Source organism: Stegastes partitus, unplaced genomic scaffold (genome assembly GCF_000690725.1).
Source record: "Stegastes partitus isolate 25-593 unplaced genomic scaffold, Stegastes_partitus-1.0.2 Scaffold239, whole genome shotgun sequence".
In the NCBI taxonomy this organism is placed as follows: Eukaryota; Metazoa; Chordata; class Actinopteri; family Pomacentridae; genus Stegastes; species Stegastes partitus.
The window spans coordinates 356,725-371,745 of record NW_007577970.1 but is presented as its reverse complement, the minus strand read 5'-3'; the positions used below and the strand labels follow the sequence as shown (position 1 = coordinate 371,745).

Genomic DNA, 15,021 nt, shown 5'->3' with positions numbered 1-15,021 from the left:
GCTCTGCTTCATTCATCTTTCCTTTTCACCATATTTCTATTACAGTTAGGTTTCGATTTTTAAAATAAGTCTGAGTTAGGCAAAGATTATAGTCTAGTTGGCTGGTTTAGGTCTATTAAGAGGGAGCCCTTGTGCAGACAGTGAATACAACGCAAAATTAAGTTATTGGCTCCATTTTTACACAATATTGTAGCTTTCTGTGTCTTTTAAGATGGCAAAGCCTGCAAAATTACATCTGTTTGCCAAATATATTTACCAAGACAAAATGCCAATCTCAGATTTGTACAAACATTTACCTTTACAAAGTGATTCAATTAAAGGTCCCACCTATATTGTAATTAAGTGTACAAAACATGGCTCTTCCTATGTACTTACTCTGTCCAGCCCCTTTATAATCAGTATAAACATCTAAATAACAACCTTTAGCCTCTAAATGCAGAGGATAAGTGGTCTCTGATATGAGATTTAGGACGTTTCCTTTTCTCTGTCCTCAGGGCTCCCAAAAGGAGGTTGTGTCAGTCAGTAACATGGGTGTTTCCAAGCGAGGACCGGTCATCGAGGGACGGGACCGGCTGCTGCTGGAGTTCACAGATGGCTCTGCCTGCATGTCAGACGGCCAGAAACTCTCATACACAACACGCATCCACCTAGTCTGCTCCAGAGGAACTACTGTAAGTGAAAACGATTTTGTCAGAGAGAGTGTGCTGCTTGTTAACTCTAAATGTGCTGCAGATATCTGAGATGTGACTCTGTTTGTGCTCTACACTATGTAGTCTATGGGACCCCGATTCCTGCTGGAACAGAACTGCACTGCCAACTTTATATGGGAGACCAGGGCAGCCTGTGCCATAAAAACCACCAAGAACAATGTGACTTCACCTACATAAATCTTACATATAGCTTTAATATACAGCTTATACACAAATTTTAACACAAAATGGTTTTACAATGTATGTCCTCTTGATGTCTCAGAGCTGTTCTGTGGTGGACCCCAACTCTTACATTGAGTTCAACCTTCAGCCTTTGGCTACGAAGAGTGGATACAAGACAACTTCGAATGGCAAAGAGTTCCTGGTGAGACAGACACCCTGATAGTTTCTATCAAAAATGCATATGGTAACCATAATAACCACATGCACCAAATTACACTAGTGGACAAAATTGTTGGTACCCCTTTGTGAATGAAGGAATGTGCGGTTTCCATCGAGGACTTCAGATTGCTGTGAAAACTTAGCTTATAGTGAGTGAAAATGTGCAGGAAATAGGGAAAGATTCCCCTTTGTAGTTTTAATTGCACAGTGGAAATATATGTTATTGAGTTTACCATAATGAAAGACGAGGAAAAGCATTAGGAATTTACATTTGAGAAGTTGGGACCTTAAAAAGAACAAAACAATTGACAGGTTATTAAAACAGGTAATTAACTTTCAGACAGAAATGGGCTAAGCTTTAAAGCTCTAAAACGATGAATTTACCTTTAAACAACTAACACTTAACACTTCAATGTAGCAGTATAATCCTGCAGGTAATTCCACTTTGCTGAAGATTGTTGTTTGTTTGTTTGAGGGCTTTAGTCTTTAGATCAGATGTGGGGCACTTGAGTAGATTGTGGACGCCTTTGATACACAATTTGTTCACTGGTAGTCTGAGATTAAGGATAATATTTGATGATCTTTGCTGTAACATTAAAGGGAAGCACTGCACACACTCACTAACCAGAAGTACAATCCCTTCTTCCTGCAGGTGAATATCTGCTCAGATGTAGCAGAATGTGGAACGGATATGGCCGGCTGTGAGCTGGAGAATGGACGTCCCGTAAGCCCGGTCGGGGTGGAGAAGACCCTACAGTACTCCACTGATGGAGACCTCCAACTAATATATAAGGGACCCCTAGACGGTCCTACAGGTATCAAAAACACAACAAACATTTGTTTTAAAATGACAGGAATTCAGATTGTTCAGTTTCGGTTGTAAGCATTAGCATTCGGAAATGATCCATTTTGGTGCTGCCATCATGATGCTGATGAACGTCAGCAAGTTTATGGAATTACAGGGTGGAAACCATAAAAATAGTATGTCCCTTTGACATTATTAATCAATATAGCTCTTCAAGCATAGTGTAGTATTTAGAAACATACTGTTTACAGACCTGAATGTAATAACCTCCTCCATGTGTCCCATCATATTCACTTAAAACAAAATGTAGTCATGTGTAGGGGTGGAGCAGTAGCTTGCATTACTTCCTCTTGCAACACACCAGCACCAAATATTTAATTTTGAATTAAACATATGGGCACTCTAAATGTATTCCTCTACCAAAATAATTTTTATAGTAGCTCCTTTCAAACTAATGAGGATCAAGTAAACAGACGTTAACTAACTAGTGGTGAAGAAGGAGCAGGAGAGAGCAATTTAAAGAGCTAATTATTTGAACTGACACATTATTTATATTGTTTAAGTGTGATGATAATACACACACTGACAATAAAGTGAATAAATACATAATGTCTGCTATTTAGTGGCTATATTTTCTTCTTCACTTATGCAGAGTTTTTGCTGTATCATAGATAAATGTGCTGTTATGTATTGTAATGTTGAAAACTCACTGTTGTATCATGCTGCCTATATCGACGTGTCGTGTTAAGTGGGCGCAGAAAGACATACTTTAGTGTGTAGTCAAAAATTACACAAAGCAAACATTAATGTCAAAATAAAATTTGGTTGTCACTTTTTGTGGATTAAAAAAAGTTTAATTCTGTATATAATTTCATTTGGGACTTAAACATAATTAGAAACAGCTTCTAAGATTCAAGTAGGTGAATTCAGTGTTACATTGACACATCAACCTCTGTGATGTCCTTTTGAATGCACTGCAGAAAAACAAATAAAAAACTGAATTTCCCATTTTGGGTAAAAACTATTTTAACCAAAAGGTACACAAATTAAATACAAGGCACAGTTAGATATACATGAATTTTTTATGTGATTTTGACTTTAGAGGACTAAAAATGTTCTTTCATCAGCACTTTATTTAATCATTCCATTAATATTTTCTTTCTTCATCAGCAACTCGGGACACCTTCACCATTAACTTCGTGTGTGATCCCAACTCCCACCCTGGCTCATTAAAACTGGTGCAGGAAGACCTGAATACATTCGCTGACCATGTGGTCCATGACATCCTCTTTGAGTTCTCCACTGCCCTGGCCTGCATGCCTGCTCCAGTCAACTGCAGGATCACTGGTATGGACACACACCAACACACTCACACACTGTGATCAAGTACAATAGTTCAATTACTTTCAGTATTGATTACCATAAATTCCAGACTATTGGGCCCACCTGAATACAAGCGCACCCACTAACTTTAAAAATAAAAAAAATAAAAAGAGTTGTACATACAAAGGCTGCACTTGTCCACGTTCTAACATGAGATATTTACACAGAAAGATTTTTGTAACTTTTAATTAAATATGAACCGGTAATTTACACAAATACGTATCGTAAATGCTTGCTTTTTCCCAAACAATGCCTGTAACATGGCTGGTTAAAAAAATAAAAAAGTACAGTACCGTACCAGGAAAAGTCATTGATCGCTATCTTCATCTTCCTCCTCCGCACTAAAAACCACTAAAGTCGTCTTCTTCAGTGTCGGAATTGAACAGCCTCAGAATTACTTCGTCACACACTTCCTCAGACTCTCTTTCGTTGTCGCTCTCAATGTCACTTTCATCTCGAAAATCCCTAAATTAGCCACATCATTGTTTAAGCCGCAGTGTTCAAAGCGTGTGAAGGAAGTAGCGGCTTATAGTCTGGAATTTATGGTAGCTTCTTTAGATTTCTTACAATTTTTTAGTCAGTCATTTGTCATTTAGGTTTGAGTGCCTGCTACCTGATATAATTAATTGTGGTTCCCACATATCAGTAAGCACTATAACAATAAAAGAAGGACGTTGTGTGTATCTGAATCATTAAATGAAATGGTAGAATTGTAGGGTCAGAATGACATCTCAGACATCTGCAGCTACTGTGACTAGTATTCTGACTAGTTGCAGTGTAACTGAGACCAGTTACAAAGACGTTATTTGTAATTTTAATTCTGTAGTCAAACTTGGCTGTTAAAGGTTAAAACAGCTTGCCATATACACCCCTCAGTTTGCATATGTGTTTGTAAATATACCTTTTCTTTTACCTTTAGATCCCCATGGCAACGAGTATGACCTGAGTCACCTGATCCGGAATGGAGAAGACAGCCCTTGGATCCCCATAGACACAGACAGGGCCGCATCACGCAGATTTTACATCAATGTCTGCAAACCCCTCCCAACCCTGAAGGAGTGTCCAGGTCAGGAAATGAGAGGTTTAGATTGGCACATGGTGTTAAAATAATTAGATAATGTGATAAAATCAAAATATAGGATAATAAACATGGAGGGAGTAAGAGTTTGGACTTATCTTGCTTGCATAACAGAAATATAACTCCTGATACCAGCTTATTACAGATTGGGAAGAAATTCATTACATTACTCCACTTTATAAATCTAAAGTAAACGTATTATATGTATTTGACAATGTTTTTGTTTTTAGGTTACTGAATCCAGGCATTATTAACAAAACTAACAAATATCAGCTGAGTTAGTTAATCAGGTGAACAAAAATGAAATGATCACCAAGGATTTTGTTCATTTGGTTTGTTTATTAGTTCTTATTTTGCAAAAATGCCAACTTTATGCTGGTCCATAATAAGCAGTTTCATCGATAGTTGCAGCCATATACACATATATTGGATTATAGCTGATCTAAAGCATAACTGTGAAACGGTTTACTGCTAACTGATCATCAGTTTAATCATTTTAAATCAGGCTTAGCATTCATGTACCATCAAGTGATGTGTAGCAATATGATTAGAAAATTAGGGCTTGAATGTATAATAGTTTCTATTTTTTCGTAACCAGGTTCCTAAAATAAGGACCAATACAGAAAAAAAGCAAGAAGTTATCAGAATTGAACTCTGTGTCCTTTCTGCAGTGGGTCCCTTGGGTGCTTGTGGTATGATAGATGGGAAAAGTTACAACCTGGGATACGTCCAGTCTAGCCCCAAGGTGGCAGAAGACGGTTCCGTCAGCATCGTGTACCAAAATGGAGATCAGTGTGATTCTTCATCCCACTTCTCAACACGCATCATCTTCCAGTGTGACGACAACCCAGTGAGTATCATTACAGCTCCCAGGTCACGAATAGGGATGGGTATGAGTATAGCTTTTAAAGGTACCACCACTCTTACTGATGCTGCTTATTGTTTCGATACTTCACAGGCACTCTTAATGGTCCTTTGTGGTAGTTTCTAAAAAGAAAAAAGCAAATTAAGACTAGAATTAACATTGTCTTTTTTTCAAATTGGCTGTTAATAATTAATGCTGGACTTTTTTTTGAACAGCATTTTTACTGTGCAGTCTTATTGACAAAACAGAACACTTTACCCACTGCCAACACCGTCATTTAGTGAGAGAAAGAGTGACGAAAATACAGGAAAGAGACTTTATCTGCAGCTTTTAAATCAATAATTCCTCCCTGCTCTGAGGGCTAATGCATGACAGTTCATATGATGATCTGCCCATTTTTAGATTGAATTCATGTACACAGTCATAAATACAGCTAGCTAATGGTTACTTTTATTCATTAACCATGTCCATATAATTGAGTTAATTTGTGGATGGCCTCTGGGCTGCTAGTCTACGAGTATGTAGCACGTTTGGGTTAACACGAGATGAATTATGAGGCACGTGGTTCAAAATTTTCCCACCTGTATGTGATGGACTCTGACAGAGAGATCTTTGTCAGAAAATGCACAATAGAAGAATTAGAACCGGAGCTGGTTAGGTAAAATGTGTAAGATGACTTTTATGTAGCAACAATAGATAAGAGAGCTATTGTCCTATTATATCCAGTACCAGTATCAGAACCGATAACATTTAAGTTTATTGATCTCTGGCTTTTAATTTTACCTTGGAGCTCATTAGATACTAGGTTTTGGTATCCATCCGTAGTCATGACGATCACAAAGATGTCTCCGAGTGGTGCTGGCAATGGTCTTCTTTCATTTTCTGTAAAATTTACCGTATTGCCTTGTCTGGAATTTGGTAATGTAAAACAGAAAACTTGGTTGCTTAATGGCACAAACATGAAAGAGCAATCTGTTTTTTTCAATTTCTGACATTGCCAGATAATAAAAAAGTGGAAATGTTACCCATTATAATGCATTGTCTCATATTTAACAAGGGTGTTTTTGCAAGTGAGTCTCATTGTAGTCATGCTCTTATTTTGTTAATTGTAAATGGGCACCACATGGAGTTGTCCTGTAATGATAATGTTGATATAATAATTGTGTGTTTGCTTACCTCTAGGGCTCTCCCATGTTCGACCGTAAAGATGGGTGTGAATATGTCTTCATCTGGAGGACATCGGAGGCCTGTCCTATCAGGAAGTCCCAAGGTAAACACATGTTCATGTGACAGAGTGGAGAGAAGTATTTTAAGGTTAAGACTGCTGCTGTCAGGTAATTTTGGCTGAGAATATAACCACATAATTGAAATTTGGGATATATTTACACAACAGCTGCCATGGAAATGTCCAAGAAATGCGTAAGTAATTGAACTGCATCAGAGGCCATAATAAGTTTTAATAGATCTCTCTTCGTCCCAGGTCATGACTGTCAGGTTCGTGACCCAAAGAGTGGCTATGAGTTCAACCTGAACTCTCTGAAGGGCAGGGATTACCCCGTCAAGAATGAGAAATACACCTACCACCTGTCAGTCTGCAGTGCGCTCCAGAAAGACGTTTGCACCCATGCAGACATAGAGTCTGTCTCCTCCTGCCAGGTGGATGGAGATAGCCACAAGATTGCAGGTATGCAGATGCAAAATACATCCAAAAACAGACGAATATTCTGATCTGCTGTAGAATTGGTGTCATTATCCTTTGACTTTCTGGTTACTGTGTGTTTTCATATCTCTCTATGTATGCAGGAATGTCAAACCAGAACCTGAGTTATGTGGGAGACCAGATCATCCTGAACTACACCAATGGAGACACCTGCCACAAAATTTACCAAAGATCCACAGCCATCTACTTCTCCTGCGACCTGAACGAGCATCCTGTGAGTTTCACATGTGCACACAAAGGCAGAAAATGAATGGGTATAATAGGTCATGACTACCATGCTATACATTTCTGGCGAGGTTCATTGTGACTTAGACCTAGAAGGATATTTGCATGGGGCAACGTGCTGACAAGTGGTTTTGTAGTTTGTTTTTACATAAAGATGGAGTGTGCGACTGTTCGTTCTGTGTGAGTGCTGAAAAATAATCGATTTCCCATACACATGTATCTAAGTATCAGTGATCTTTCTCCAGACACATGTCCTATAGTGTTTCAAAGCTGAATGAATGTGACCCCATCTTATCTCGAGTGGTTACTTTGTTTGTGGTTGTACATTAAAAAAAAACAAAACATAATAGCAGATCCAAATTTCTGCGAGGAAAAAAAATTGTTCCAGTAGAGTTTGCACAATGAAACAGTTGGTGATGATTGTTGGTGACTAACAAGTAAACAAGACAGCTGTAGGAGACGTTGGAGGGCATTTTTTAAAACTTTGGAGCGAGCCAGGCTAACAATGCCTGTATCAGTATCCATCTGATATTGATGCATCTCAGCTCCTCAGTGATTGTGACTTTCTCTGTGTTTTGTTATTTCACTTGTTCAGGGAGAACCCAAGTTTCTTAAAGAGACTCCAGACTGCACCTACCTGTTCAGCTGGCCCACTGCGCTGGCCTGCGTCCCAGTCAAAACCACCAGCTGCTCATACAAGTAAGCATCCTCTGCCACCTCATGTGTCACCCTCCTCAGGCCTGTTCTCTTTTTTTTTTTTTTTTCATCTATTTATATTCTCACTTTACATCCACGTGTTTCTCAGTTCCTTAAACTCTTTTCCTTTCAGTGTACTTGTACACTGCAGTTCTCAACTTCACACACATTTAGCTTGATGTTACATAACTGATTTGAATTGGTAAGTTAGCATTCCATTTGTCGGTTAATATTTATTACTTAGATGAATAAACATACTTAGCAACACCATTGTAAGAAAGAGCAACAGCACAAGTAACAGAACAAAAAAACAGGTTATTAGTAATATTGGACTGATTAATTGGTTGGCCGATTAATCGGATTGATTAAATGCCATTTTCAGGTTATTGGTCATCATCTGATTTATTCACAGCAACAGCCACAAATTATATCACAAGGCCGGTAAACAGCCTCGTCAGTATAGTTCTCCCCTTTGTGTCAACTTATCTTATACTCTATTCAGAGGGTGCTGTGAAACTGTGAGAAATGTGAGTTGTGCTATGTTTTAATTTATTTTAGCTATGCACATGCTGTTTCTTTAATAGGTGACAGCAACTGTCCCATCTTTACTTAATGAATTAATTCAACATTTTATTTTACTTTTTTGTATTTCTGGATACCTTTATTGAAACTTGAGCCCACCAGATTTCTTTCTTTCTTTCTTGCGATTATGTGTTTTTTTTTCCCTTGAGTGTGACACGCAGTATCTTATAGGGTCGTTTTCAAGGATCAGTCTGCTGGAGAAAGGAATAACAGGAGCAAAGATATTTAACCACTCAAGGCCATAGAACACATATGCAGAATTTTCACCCAGTTTCTCTTTTCTGTCCTCAGTGATGGTCAGGGCAACTCCTATGACCTCTCCTCTCTGGCTATGGATTCGAAGAACTGGGAGTTGTCTACCGAGGGAACGAACAAACAATTTTACATCAATGTCTGCAGGTCATTGGTGCAGCCGAAAGGTCAGTTTGTTTGTTTTAGTAAAGAATACAGTAATACATTTAGCTTTGGTTTGTTCACCAAATATAATTCTGTCCTAAATATAGATTTTCTGATATAAATTTTAAAAAAAATCCAAAGCTGACCCTCTGCTCATTTTGCAATAGATCCATGGAAGTGTCCATCCAGTGCAGCGTCCTGTATGAAGGATGGAGATGAGTATGTGAGTCTGGGGGAGGTGCAGTCCAGTCCTACATGGGACAGAAATGTCCTGAAGCTGCAGTACACCAACGGCCAGGTTTGTCCAGATGGAAGCCGACAAAGGAGCACCATCATCCGCTTCAAGTGTGACAAAGACAAAGTGGTGAGAAATACGTTCTACGAATGACAAACCTAACACATCTGAAGAGATTCTTCTTCACTGGACAAAGATGTAATTCTGCTGCATTTGACAGTAATCACATTAGTTTGGCATTTAGTGTTCGTCCCTGTCTCACACTTTTTAAATCAGGAACATAATTTTCTTCATGGTCAACAAAACACACATCAGGATGTTTTTAGATTTGTATTTAGTCCCAAAACTGCATAACATTGTTATTTGATTAGGTTTACACTGCAAAACATGAGCTGCCTGCCTGGCCTTAAGCCAAAATGAACTGTTCATATAAATTGTTTCCGCGACAGGAACCTTAAGGAAAGCCTTTCGAGAAACTAAACCGGAGTTTTAAACAAAGAAACCAGAGTAACTTAGCTATGGATTTTTTTTTAGTCATAGCCTTCTTCTACATTTTCTAATTTAATTTTTTCTTTAATGCTGCAAACATCACCATAAACACTCGGTATTTTATCATATGTTGAAACTGCATTTCAAGCACTGCCACCATTAATCAGTTATGAGTCCAATTTGCCTAATTTCTTTAAGGTTCGTAAGATGCAATGTAGGCACAAAATTGAATGACTAAAGATGCTCTTCCTTCACACATTCCTTGTCTAGTTCCTTTGATTCCGTAGTTCCAGAAACTATATTACTGTAATTGGTGTATATGAACCAAAGTTTGTGGCCCCTCCCAGTGCTAAAGATGACCCTTAGGTTTTCACACTGTATATGGTGTTCTGCTGAGTGCACCAAACCAACATAATAGTAAGGAGAGATGTTTAAAAGATATGTGCACTTCTGTCTCTCACCCAGGATTCTCGGCCTACTCTGATCTCTGAGATCGAGGACTGTGTATACACCTTCCTGTGGTCAACAGCTGCTGCCTGTCCTCTACAAGGCACCCAACACGACAACTGCACTGTCACCAACCCTGCTACAGGTCAGTCACAAACATCTGCTCTGTCCCCAGTCATCCCTATACATTAACAGCGCAGAATAACAGAAACATAGAGCGCCTTGTAAATATTCTGTATTTACTGTGTGCACTGTTATTGTTACAAAATTACATAATAAGACAACAATATAATAATAAAGACAATAATAATAGAACTTCTTGGTTACACAACAAATTGAAAATGCTGTGGTTGAAATGTATGTAGCTTTATAAACAGGCCTTCTTCCTTTTGATGAACACCGTTTCTCAGTAATTGTGGTAACAGAGTAGAAAAATACACATAAAAACAGGAACAGTCATATTTGTATAAAGTTGGATATTCAAAGGTGTGTCATGTTGAACTTTTGTCTCCTAGGTCATTTGTTTGACCTGAACTCCCTGATGAAGGAAGGGGGTTACACTGTGTACGATCATCAGCAATACAGGAAGATGTTCCGCATGAACATCTGTGGAACTGTGACTAACGCAGGATGCAGTCCTGGAACCGGTATGTACATCCATCCAATTTGTGTGTTACTAATTAGTCACCGACTTGGAGAATCTATACCACATAACTGACTTACACCACCTAAATTCTCCTCTCAAACAGCCTAAGGTGAATTCATACTTGCATGTGTTTTTTGGCATGAATTGGAAAATATGTGCATCAGTCTGGAACAAAAAAATGTGCACAAATGTGACTCTGCTGTCTGTGTTGTATCCTGTAGACTTAAAAAGCTAGCAGATCATTTGTCTGTAGTCACTCAAAGGCTTAAAGGTCACTTTGTTACGTCATGAGTGTCATCAAAGTGCGTTGACAAAAATCACTTCACAGGCAATCAGATCAGCTTTTAACCAGTCAGAACTACACTGCTTTTGATTCCAAAATATGCCACCATGTTAGAATTTACCTGAAAGAACTGCAAATTATATGACATCATTATACAAACTCTTCTCTGTGCTTTCAGCTTAGCTGATTGTCTATGGGATCTCGAAATTATAGTTGATCATTAATTGTCTTACAAATAACAATTTGTCTTTTTCTGTTAATTTTATGCCATTTTTAGTTTTAGATTACTGGTATCGGCGCCTAACCTCAACTTATTTTTGCTGCACAGCCAACAAATTGCTTCGTCCAAGTTATTGGATTCTGTTTGTTTCAGTTGGCCTAAAACCAGTGGTGCTGTGATGTTGGACTTTGCAACTAAATTTGTGATGTTAACGGCAAGCGATATTAGAAGTTAGGCGCCTCGATAAACAGTTTGTACCAGTAAACTGTAGGAGGAAAAGGGAGAGCAGATGGTGGAAAATGATGTGGAAATAGTGGTTAAAATATGTAATTTCTGTCAGTGTTATCCAGCTGCTTTTTATACAGCTAAATGGAAACTATTTTAATGATTATGGTAAATGATTGAAGCTTCAATAACTGCAATCAGTCCATTATGTAATAATGACAACAGGCCTAGTAGTAAAGGGAAAACATATTGCTGCATGCATTGGGAGATTTTGTTTCTTATAGAGGATATAAAATAGTCTGAATACGATGTTTGCTGTGTGACAGCAGTTAACTTAGAGAAAGAATGCTGGAGAAAAAATATGACTGTTGAGGTAATAAATAACGCTGGACAGAACAAGAGAGGCTTTCACCTGCAGTTTATCCAATCATAGTTTCTTCTCGTCTTTGTTCATTTTAACTTCAACTACAGATAAGATTTTTTCCAGGTAAAAGAAAACACTGGTTTATCTTGGATCCACTTCAGATAAGATCAGGGATTCATTCCTTCAGTTCTCCTCGGGTTACTGTTTAGTCTTGCTGACATATGTGGATGGTTTATGAAGCATGAGGATATGCGTCATGACTGTCGCCTGCAGCACAGAGCGCCCAAAGAAATGTAATGAGAGACCTGAAATTCCAGTAGTCCTCAAATCATTGACTGCTCTTTCACCAGGGTGTACAAGGCTACACAGTCGGTCTCAATTTGTAGTTATAATTATGGGAATGTTTGGAAATATTTATTCAGCATCAAATACTCACTGATAGACAGTTAGAAAATGCATGGTGTAGGTCATGACTAAAATGCTCAACATCAACGTACTCTGCAATGCTGAAAATCACTTTTCATTGAATAATAAACATTGACTTCATGGCTGAAGTCAGATCCGATCACTTGCTCATTGACTGATGATCTAAACTTCAACCAAACGTCACTAAGCTAACTTTGAGTAGTCACTGGATATTCAGCTGCCTGAATAAAATGTATTTGCAAACTGCATTCGAACAGTAAAATATTAAGCATTCTAAAATGTCTCTATGCATGTGTGTTGTAGCTGTGTGTATTAAGGATACCAATACTGCAGTCAGCGGCGGTCTGGTGAGCAAGAAACTCTCGTATAAGGATCACGTTCTGGAGCTTTCGTATGAAGGAGGAAGTCCCTGCCCAGCAAACCCCAGCCTCAAACACAACACAATCATCCATTTCATCTGCAGGTACTACCGATGCTCTGATTTTCGCCTTCATTTATTTATTGTTTTCATTGCATTTTCTTTAGCCAGTTCTACCAACTAAGCCAAAGCTGCCCAATGGAAATGGAAATTGACGATGGTATATAGATTCTAAAGGTTCCTGTTTTCTTTAAGGAAGGTAGAACCACACCTGTATTACTGAAGACTACTAAAATCTTAAAGGCCCCCCCTCTATTCTAAATATGCTTCGCTTATATTTTAAAGTCCTTCTTGTGACATTGATTTAAAAACCTCTTTGTTCATCAAAATTAAATATTTAGGTTGTGAATGAATGAAAAGTATAGGCAGGCCTCTTATTCACTATTAAGGTAGCCCAAGCATTCCTAAAACCACGAGTCCTATGCGAAGCCGGCTAGTTTACACTCTTTCCAGTTTAAAAGAAGGGTCTTTTATCTTCAGGGAGATAAGCAACCCAATGTCAAGAGTTGATCAGGTGTGACTGAAACGATTGTGAGGCACATTTTATTATTTAAAGCACAGTAGTTTTAAGTATTTATAAATATGACTGAAGGGGACCTTTAAATATGCTGAAAAATACTGACCTTAATGTATTTATTTATTCTTTGTTCAAGTCGTGTTTTTTTAGCAGCTGTTGAAATCTTCAGTTTGGATTTGAGGTCGATACATATTCAGCATCACTGATTCAGTTATACATAGATACATTTCTTTTACCGGACAGCAACAGAACCTGCATTTTATGTTCTCACTTGTTAATTAAAACATCGTCATTGAACTCTTATCATAGGCATTCAGCAAGTGACACATACAGGATTCTTGAAGTAGTTTTTTTGGAGCTCGGTGGGCAAAATAGTTGTTTTAAATGTATTTTTCCCAGAAAAAAAACATGTTTCTGCAATTGCTTTAGTTGTCAGCTACTTGAAATGTACAATATGACGGTCTTGTTGCAAAGTATTGTGTTTGTCATGTTAAAACTCAAATAGGATCTTTAAGTTGTGTTCTGAGTTTTGCCTTTGTCTTTGTACAGACCACCTAACATGGGCTCAGCCCCCCCAGAGCCAGTCCTCATTGACTCAAGCGCTGAAACTTGCACACATTTCTTCTCTTTCCACACACCCCTGGTCTGTGAACAGCCTGTAAGTATGGTGCTATTGCTTTTGAGTCACATTTTCGGAAATTTATGTCAAGACAAATTTGACCCATCCAACAATTAGATGAAGGAAAATGTGTTGTAAATGTATGTTTAGCTATAAAATACATACTTACAACTGATCCTAGCATGTGTTTGTATGTGTGTGCTGTGAAATAAGTAGCTACATAACTAGCAGTTTACCATAACTAGATAGCTGCCTCATAAGTAATGCAGAAAACTGTGTAGACAGAAAAGATGCAGCGCAACAGAAATTATTATTATGTCTTTCTGTGGTAATATCGACTTTTTGCAAGACTGAATAATTATAGGATACTGTAAAGAAGCGCTTTAATATGAAGAAGTTATTTCCACAGATTAAAGTGGAAAACATCTTGCATTCCGTCACAAATTAGCTCTAAATTGGCTATTTCACAGAGCAAGTGGAATTTCGATTAAGGGAAGTGAGCAGATGAACTACTATCAGAGTTTTCAAAGATCATCAAGAAATGGATGGAATGTAGGATTATATTTTTTTTGGTACAGTAAAGAAGTGGGATTGTGTCTAAATCACTCAATCGTTCAAAAATCATTCTTAAAGTTCTGCAGCATTTAGTAGATCAAAAGAGGAAAGCTTTCTACAGCCATGTTGTATTAAATAAAGGAATGATGATATTGCAGTATAAAAATGGATGAATTCCTGAAACCTAATAATCCTTACTATTCAATGTGTCATGACTAGTTGAGGCCTCTACAACAATGTTCCACTGATGTTTCTTTTCTTCTTTTCATTTTATTTTTCAGGTAACATGTTCAGTCCACAGTAAGTCAGCTTTAATAGACCTGACTCCTCTGATCCATGTCAGTGGATACTACACAGCAACAGGTCAGTGAGGCTGCACTTCTAAATGTCTTGTTATGTCGGACTAACAGGAGAGCAAATCAAAGACAATTTACGGTCATGTCCAGAATTCATGGGATTCTCCCATTCCGCCATTTTTGCTTTTCAGATGAAGCAGTGGAGCAAAGTGATGATTCTCCAGACTTTTATATCAACATCTGTCAGCCTTTGAACCCCATCCCTGGGGTCACCTGCCCGGCTGGAGCTGCTGTCTGTATGGATCCTGATAATGGACCGCCTGTGGTGAGACACACTGACAAATGTTCTCCTTTACACTGTTGTCACAGAAGGTAGATAAACTACTTGCTTTGACCTGCCTTACAAGGGCACTGGTTTTTGGTTTACATCTTTGTATAGT

General features: G+C 38.2%; 1 protein-coding gene across 1 annotated transcript in view; it reads left to right on the top strand.

The window, feature by feature from the left end:
* Window positions 1–15,021, top strand: part of igf2r (insulin-like growth factor 2 receptor) — a 51,617-nt gene that overhangs the window by 22,967 nt on the left and 13,629 nt on the right. Inside the window, exons 19-37 of the mRNA XM_008281617.1 lie at window positions 495–671; window positions 774–869; window positions 973–1,074; window positions 1,744–1,906; window positions 3,067–3,243; window positions 4,199–4,345; window positions 5,029–5,207; window positions 6,405–6,492; window positions 6,703–6,906; window positions 7,026–7,156; window positions 7,763–7,866; window positions 8,737–8,864; window positions 9,009–9,205; window positions 10,031–10,157; window positions 10,528–10,659; window positions 12,480–12,639; window positions 13,661–13,769; window positions 14,567–14,648; window positions 14,773–14,906. Of these exons, the coding sequence (XP_008279839.1) occupies window positions 495–671; window positions 774–869; window positions 973–1,074; window positions 1,744–1,906; window positions 3,067–3,243; window positions 4,199–4,345; window positions 5,029–5,207; window positions 6,405–6,492; window positions 6,703–6,906; window positions 7,026–7,156; window positions 7,763–7,866; window positions 8,737–8,864; window positions 9,009–9,205; window positions 10,031–10,157; window positions 10,528–10,659; window positions 12,480–12,639; window positions 13,661–13,769; window positions 14,567–14,648; window positions 14,773–14,906 (2,637 nt within the window). The remainder of the gene's footprint in view (window positions 1–494; window positions 672–773; window positions 870–972; window positions 1,075–1,743; window positions 1,907–3,066; window positions 3,244–4,198; window positions 4,346–5,028; window positions 5,208–6,404; window positions 6,493–6,702; window positions 6,907–7,025; window positions 7,157–7,762; window positions 7,867–8,736; window positions 8,865–9,008; window positions 9,206–10,030; window positions 10,158–10,527; window positions 10,660–12,479; window positions 12,640–13,660; window positions 13,770–14,566; window positions 14,649–14,772; window positions 14,907–15,021) is intronic.